Genomic DNA, 7,617 nt, shown 5'->3' with positions numbered 1-7,617 from the left:
CCCTCGATCATATTCTGGTTCCTGCTGAACCCTTCCAGGAGGGAGAGATGGATCAAAGCTTTCTCACAGTCAACCATCAGCTGAGCACATTTTGAGCCTATTTTTGTACTCAACTTAAAGGGTTAGTTCACCCAAAAATGAAAGTGTCATTTATTACTCACCCTCATGTCGTTCTACACCCATAAGACCTTTGTTCATCTTCGGAACACAAATTAAGATATTTTGATGAAATCTGATTGCTCAGTGAGGCCTCCATTGCCAGCAGTGTTGAAATCAGCCCATCACTATATTGTTAAAGTCATTATTTTGGGGTTGGTTTGGCGCACAAAGTATTCTCGTCGCTTTTTAATATTAAGGTAGAACCACTGAACTCAAATGAGCTTTTTTTTAAATGTTTTTAGTACCTTTATGAATCGAGAGAGGAAATGTCGTTGCTGTCTATAGAGGCCTCACTGAGCCATCAGATTTAATCAAAATATCTTAATTTGTGTTCTGAAGATGAACGAAGGTCTTACAGGTGTGGAACGACATGAGGGTGAGTAATTAATGACATTTTCATGTTTGGGTGAACTATCCCTTTAATTCTGTACTCTGAGCAAACACACACATAAAATGACTTTATCACTGCATTTTACAATGCAAAACCATTTTTACTAACATTGAAGGTAAGAGCACTGAAATACATGTAATAAAGATTCAAAGAGTTTGCTGTATAGATCAACTATGTTCCAAAAAATGTTTGGGGAGTTTCATAGTTTAATATTAAGCTCAATGTTCAATGATTGTGATGGTTATATAGCTAACAGAGTCCACATTTGTATTCAGAGTAACAACAATTACATTAGTGTCATGGTATTTTACCAGTTTTGCAAATTTAAAAGGAAACAGATAAGCAAGACAAATCATTATTTTGATGAATTAATATGTGTAGTTTGTGTCATTATGTAGGCACGCAAGTCCCATTTCATTAAAGGGTTAGTTCACCTAAATTAAATTTGTCATTAATTACTCACCCTCATGTCGTTCCACACCCGTAAGTACTACTTTCATGTTCAGAACACAAATTAAGATATTTTTGATGAAATCCGAGAGGTATATTCTCGTCCATAGACGGTAATTTAACCGACGCTTTCAAGGTCCAGAAAGGTACTAAAGACATTGTTAAAACAGTAGACGTGACTGCAGTTGTTCAACCTTAATTTTATAAAGTGACGAGAATACTTTTTGTGCACAAAAACAAAACAAAAATAACGACTTTATTCAACAATATCTTCTCTTCTGTGTCATTCTCCTATGTTGTTTACGTCCAGCGCTTCCAGGTTCTACGTCTGAATGCCAACTCATTATTACACCTTTTATTGCAATGTAAATGACAGAGGTCAATGCAAAAAATTTTAAAAAAAAAATAAATATGTGAAAATCATGAAAATCTGTTCTGACAGATGTATTAGTATTATTATTATTATTATTATTATTATTATTATTATTTCACCTGGGGCCTGTACCATGATGGTAGTTGAACAAACTCAGGCTTATAGGATTAGTTTCAAGTTGACAAAACCAAACTACTCCAATCCGGCTTTGTTAGTACCATGATGCTAATCATCAACTTTCTCTGTCAACTCAGGCTTTGATCCTTAGTTTGTGGAGCATGTGCACATGAATCCATGACATCAGAAGCAAACAGCCAATCACATGCCTTGCAACAGAGATAAACTATGTCATTTACTTCTCACGAGAGAGTCGGCGCGATTTAAAACTCTTTTGCTGAAAATTAAGAATTTAAATGTATTTACACCAATGGAAAATACTTGTCTGTGAAAGAGAACAAATAAAAGAAATGATCTTTCTCTATCAGTGCAAATGAAAGTTGTGAAGTTATATAGTTGATAATATATAGAGATAGAGACTCAAACATACAATGTCACATGTAGTCATATTTAAAGCGTATATTTACACCTTATAAATATTACATATGATCTATATATATTAATATTCATTGAAACTAAATGCTTAATAATAACTGTTAAACTAAACTTGCATGTGTGTAATGGTTTAATAAAAATATAGATCATATTATTAGACAAAAATTATAAAATAATTCTAAGCAATTATCATTAAAACCACACAATTTCATAAATATTTGTTTTTACTATATAATGACCTTTAATTTGGAGGAAGAGAAACTGGGGGAGTGACTTTATTATGTTGGGTGTGTCAGTGTCACTTTGCTCACATCCGATTGGTCCAATTTCAGTTTGAGATCTCTAACCCAGAACATAACCTGCCCTGGAGCAGGTTAGCCGTGGAGTGTAAGTTACCATGGCGATGAACACCGCTAAAAGTCAAGTCACTTTCATGATACCTAAAACCCAGGATTGGCGCAAACTAATCTGAAACTTACCTGGCTAGCCAGCTAATCCGGCTTCATGGTACAGGCCCCTGTTCCAGGCACTGCAGGGCTGGATTTGATGATATGACAGCAGGTTGTTCATATGAATCTGCCTCTGGAGCTATTGCAGAAATGGGCGTGGCCCTCTCACTGGAGCCTTCCTCCTCCTCCTCCTCTGATGGAGCAGAGCTCCGCCCCTCTGCATGACTCATGAGCTACACACACATATGTATTTAACATTACTTTTAAAGACAATCACATGAAAATTATATTTTAATCAGCTAAAACAATTCATGAATTATTTCCCACAGTTTTACAAACAATTACGTTTTGACTCTTAAATCTTAAACTATGCCTCTGCATAATTTAAAGCACGTTTGTGACAGGTTTCACTACAGGTGTAGACAATTAACCTCTCCTTTAATACGACCATGCAGTTGGCGGAAAAACTTTTTTTTACAATAACAGACGGCAAAATGACTCAACATAACGCAGCCATTACACAGAGTCCTTCAAGTAAGTTAGTTGTTTAATCAGTATTAATATTTTAGTAATCTCTAACCATTGCCGTGTGTTCATTTTCAAGCTCTCCTGGCCGCTTATTCATAAAACCGTCTGTTAATATGTTAATACAAACTTAATGTAAGACTTGTTTATTTTGAGTCAAACCTTCCAATGTAGTCAAATATGTTATTTCTTGACATGCTGTTTTTAAAACTTTTCTTTAGCCGTCAAGTCTTTAAATCGCTCCACTTTCAGTCACTGTTTATCTGAGCGCGAGCGCGCGCATGCAGTGTCATAGAGTGAGAGCATTCTGATTTTAGCTTTAAAATGGTGACTCCTTGGAAAATGTTTTTGACCGTTTCTTAATCCTTTTTTTGCAGATACGAATACGGATAAGGGGTACATGGATGTATTTAAACGTAAAGAGCCGTTAAAGTTCACACCTAAGCGCCAGTACGTTTTGGCCGTCATCTCCCCTCTGCAAAAACACGACAGCTGGGAAACTGGTAAGGAATAAGTAGGCCTATGCTTTTCCATACTATATAAAATAAGATGTGCCAAGAACTAAAACAACTCAGACTAGTATACTGACACTACTATTTGTAGGCCTATTTCTGCAATATGTAGTATGCGTACTATGCACTTTTTTTTTTTTTTTGCATTACATACCTAAATAACCTCTTACAGTTTCCAAAATGTGCAGTATACAGCATAGACTACACAGAATGCCATTTCTCACACTTTAATACACTTGCGAAGAATGAATTGTAGAAAACAGAATTACAGTTATGTTCTTCATTTGATTGGACTCCCATGACAAGGTTAGTTTTGGGTAACCCTGTTTGAAATGTTTAATAGCGCATAATATCTGCTTTTGCTAATACATGGGAAGTAAGCAGTGCAGTATTCTGTTAGCAAGTTAGTATTCACCTCAGTTTGAGCATTCTGACTGGCCTGGTGCTATCACACCATAAGAATGCAAATGCATATGAAGTGCACAGTTTGTGAAGGGCCTGTACCTGATTTGTGTGACTTGAACAGTCTTTGCAGATGGCAGATTTTCTGGAACATCTTCACCTGCTCATTCAAACAACAGATTAGAAGAAATCACATTTGAAAGCCCAAGGTACAAAGGTGAAATTCACTTTCAACAATGTTTTGGTTATGCTTATAAGAATTATATAACCTTTTTTTCTTTTTCTTTCTTTTCTTTTTTTACCTTACCTGCAGGCATAGAGGTGCAAGGCAGAGGAGGTTGACTTCTTTTCGGCCTCTTTCTTTAGGAATCACATTTGAAAGCCCAAGGTACAAAGGTAAAATTCACTTTTAACAATGTTTTGGTTATGCTTAAAATAATTATATCATTTTTTTTTTTTTTACCTAATCTGCTGGCGTAGACATGTAAGGCAGTGGAGGGTGACTCGTTTTCAGCCTTTCTCTTTTGATGTGCATGATGCTGCACGGAAAGTCGAGCGTGAGAGGAGACTGCAAGAGATGCGCCAGATGCAAGAACTGCAATGGGTGAGAGCGTTGTCCTCTGAAAAACCTGTTACTCTCAAGGCACTATAATTGATCAAATTTGTATAAATCAATAATTTTGACTTTTTTTCCAGTGTTCAACATTTAAAGCCCATCCAGTGAGAAGATAACCTCTTATTCAGCCCCCTGCACATTCCAAGACCCCCGTCTAAATAACATTTAACAGATTTAAGTTTTGTCTTATATATATTTTTTTTTTTTTTTTTAATGTTTTAATAAAAAATAAACACCATCTACTGACTGACGCTATTGAATTTTCAAATGGGTAAAATACTGTCTAATTGTTGGAAAATTTGCTGGAATCGGCCTTTAATTCTTTTGGCATATCCTGCCCATGTGTGCTCAAACTACAGGAGGTTAATATGTTATACAATATATTAAGACGCAAGTTTAAAAAAACAAACAAAAAAACAAATCCAATGTAAATTGTTTTCTCTATCTAATCTGATTATAGGGTGTTTTTGTTTAAAGGAGGTTTTTTTTTTTTTTTTAATATATATTCCTTATAACAAAACTAGTTTCTTAATGACATCCTCCCATAAGTTTTTATTTTTTATTTTTTTTTTTTTATTTTTTTTTTTTATTATTATTAAATGCTATTCACTTTCATAGAAGTGCCTGAGCTGCAACAATGTCTGTTTATTAGGGGCCAAGCTCCGAAGGGGCTGTATAGCCTCTATTGTATCTGTTTGTTTACTTTTATTTTTCCTGAATGGGAGTTAATGGCAGCCCTATCAATGGAACATGAGAAAAATGATGAAATTTGGCAAAATTGTAGAGATGCTCATGAATAGTGATTTGACCAAATTTGGAGTCTCTAGAACCAACTCTATAGTGCCACCACCAGTTCAAAAATTCACTCTTCTAAAGGCTATCACTTTTGAACCATTTGCTCTAGAAAAATGTAAATTAGTACACCTGATTCGTCTCTTCATGCTGATGCTATTCAACATCTTGCATTAAGTTTCTACCCATTACAGTAGTGGCCATTTTGAAAAGTACAGTATTGTTTTTTCGCTACTCCAAATTTTGTCCGATTTTGTCCAAACTTTGATCAGATGATCTCTGGACTGAGCTGCACAGAAATGACTGAACAGATTTTTTTAATTCATCGTTGTTCAAAAGTTATGTCAGGAAGTTAACAAGGTCGACCTGAAATTGGTATAGAGGCTGTATCTCGGCCAAACTTTGAGCAATCAAAACAAAAATTGGTACGCTTGATCAAGACCATGATCTGAGGGTCCATACCAAATTTGGGAAATGGCGCCACCAGGTCATGAGATCTGAAAAATTGATATTTTGGCCAATAACTTTTGATCAGTTTGTCAGAAAATCAAGATCGTGTCTATGGATTCCTTGGGTCATGCCGATTCTGAGAATATCAATTTTGTCAATATCGGATGAACTATTTGTCATAAATTGCAATATCTTTTAAACAATTTGACACATCTTCACAAAAATTGGTACGCATCATCATCAGAAGGTCCTGAAGGTACCTGAGAAGTTTGAATACAGTGCCACCTAGTGTTTCAGAGATAATGATTTTTGCAAAAAACATAACTTTTGAAAACATTGTCCATCTTTGGACCAGGGCCTGTACCATGATGGTAGATGAACAAACTCAGGGTTATAGGATTAGTTTCGAGTTGACAAAACCACACCACTCCAATGCGGCTTTGTTGGTACCATGATGCTGATCATCAACTTTCTCTGTCAACTCAGGCTTTGATCCTGAGTTTGTGAAGCGCGTACACATGAATCAGTGACATCAGTGGTAAACAGCCAATCACATGCCTTGCAACAGAAATAAACTGTGATTCACTTCTCGCGAGAAAGTCAGCATGATTCAAAACTCTTTTACTGAAAATGAAGAATTTAAATGCATTTACACTAATGGAAAATACTTGTCTGTGAAAGAGGACAAATAAAAGAAATGATCTTTATCAGTGCAAGTGAAAGTTGTGAAGTTAGTTGATAATATATAGCGATAGAGACTTATACATACAAGGTCACATGTAGTAATTTTTAAAGAGTATATTTACTCCTTATTTAGGCCTATATTACATATGATCTATATATATTAATATTCATTGAAACTAAGTGCTTAATAACTACTGTTACACTAAATTTGCATGTGTGTAATGGATTAATAAAAATATAGATCATATAATTATACAAATCATATATAAATTATATTATCATTAAAACCAGACAATTTCATCATTAAATATTTGTTTTTACTATATAATGACCTTTAATTTAGAGGAAGAGAAACTGGGGGAGTGACTTTATTGCGTTGGGTGTGTCAGTGTCACTTAGCTTACGCCTGATTGGTCCAATTTCAGTTTGAGATCTCTAACCCAGAACATAACCTGCCCCGGAGCAGGTTAGCCGTGGAGCGTAAGTTACTATGGCGATGAACACCACTAAAAGCCAAGTTACTTTCATGGTACCTAAAACCCAGGATTGGCGCAAACTAATCTGAAACTTACCTGGCTAGCCAGCTAATCCAACTTCATGGTACAGGCCCCAAGCCACACAGAAATTTGTGTTTGTTGTCTTATGTTAATTAGCTTAGCTTGTTAATTGGTTAGCATGCTAACCAGTTGTCATTCTTTCTAATGGCTCTTCAGCTATAAGGTTAACCATAAGCTTCATTAACATTAATTTAGCTTAGTAAGTAATGTATTTTTTTTTTTTTTTGGCTTTCTCACACTAAAAGTTCTCTTCAGCAGCCTGTTGAATGTGTGTTCTCAAGTAGCTCAATGTGTAAAGCCAAATGCCTGATGAGCACCTTACCTAAAGATTGTGGGTTTGAAGCCAGGGTTGAGTAGTTTTATGAAATTGTGTGTTTTGATTCCTTTATTTCCTCTTGGATTAGAAATAAATGTTTTTTTTTTTTTATTATTCATGCTGTGTTCATTTTCATCTAAGCTTCTGTACATTCTGAGTTCATTCTCACCCGTAATTCTGAACCAGCTGTTTTTCATGTTCGTTCAGTTTCTGCTTGTTTTTGCTCTTCCTGCTCCGTATTGCTCTACAACGATGAGCTGCAGAATGATCTAAAGTAAAGTTATTAAATATAACATGCAGTGCATTTTTATAATAATTCTTCATTTTGAGTTCATTTTCACATGAAGTACTGAACTTCAGCACTTTGAACTTTGGTTGTACAAATGTTC

The 7,617-nt window shown here is 35.3% G+C and overlaps 1 protein-coding gene across 3 annotated transcripts; it reads left to right on the top strand.

The window, feature by feature from the left end:
- Nucleotides 1–2,748: 2,748 nt before the first annotated feature.
- On the top strand, nucleotides 2,749–4,667 carry LOC125245668 (siaz-interacting nuclear protein). Of its 3 annotated transcripts, none has more exons than XM_048156366.1 (6): nucleotides 2,749–2,908; nucleotides 3,277–3,402; nucleotides 3,938–4,022; nucleotides 4,127–4,201; nucleotides 4,294–4,417; nucleotides 4,510–4,667. In XM_048156366.1, the coding sequence occupies exons 1-6, from the start codon at nucleotides 2,824–2,826 to the stop codon at nucleotides 4,543–4,545; spliced, it is 531 nt and encodes a 176-aa protein (XP_048012323.1). In that variant the 5' UTR covers nucleotides 2,749–2,823; the 3' UTR covers nucleotides 4,546–4,667. The 3 variants fall into 3 exon arrangements, with proteins under 3 accessions (XP_048012323.1, XP_048012324.1, XP_048012325.1); XM_048156368.1 differs by lacking the exon at nucleotides 2,749–2,908 and adding an exon at nucleotides 3,011–3,034; XM_048156367.1 differs by lacking the exon at nucleotides 4,127–4,201.
- The last annotated feature ends 2,950 nt before the right edge of the window (nucleotides 4,668–7,617 follow it).

This window comes from Megalobrama amblycephala, linkage group LG14, assembly GCF_018812025.1.
Source record: "Megalobrama amblycephala isolate DHTTF-2021 linkage group LG14, ASM1881202v1, whole genome shotgun sequence".
NCBI lineage: Eukaryota > Metazoa > Chordata > Actinopteri > Cypriniformes > Xenocyprididae > Megalobrama > Megalobrama amblycephala.
Note: the sequence above shows the minus strand (reverse complement) of the source record. Positions and strands in the feature narration are given on the sequence as shown.

Coding starts and splice junctions, on each gene's coding strand:
- LOC125245668 (XM_048156366.1), top strand. CDS start 2,824: ATGCAGTTGGCGGAAAAACTTTTTTTTACAATAACAGACGGCAAAATG. Junction 3,403..3,937: donor ACACGACAGCTGGGAAACTG/GTAAGGAATAAG, acceptor TGACTTGAACAG/TCTTTGCAGATGGCAGATTT. Junction 4,023..4,126: donor ATCACATTTGAAAGCCCAAG/GTACAAAGGTGA, acceptor CCTTACCTGCAG/GCATAGAGGTGCAAGGCAGA.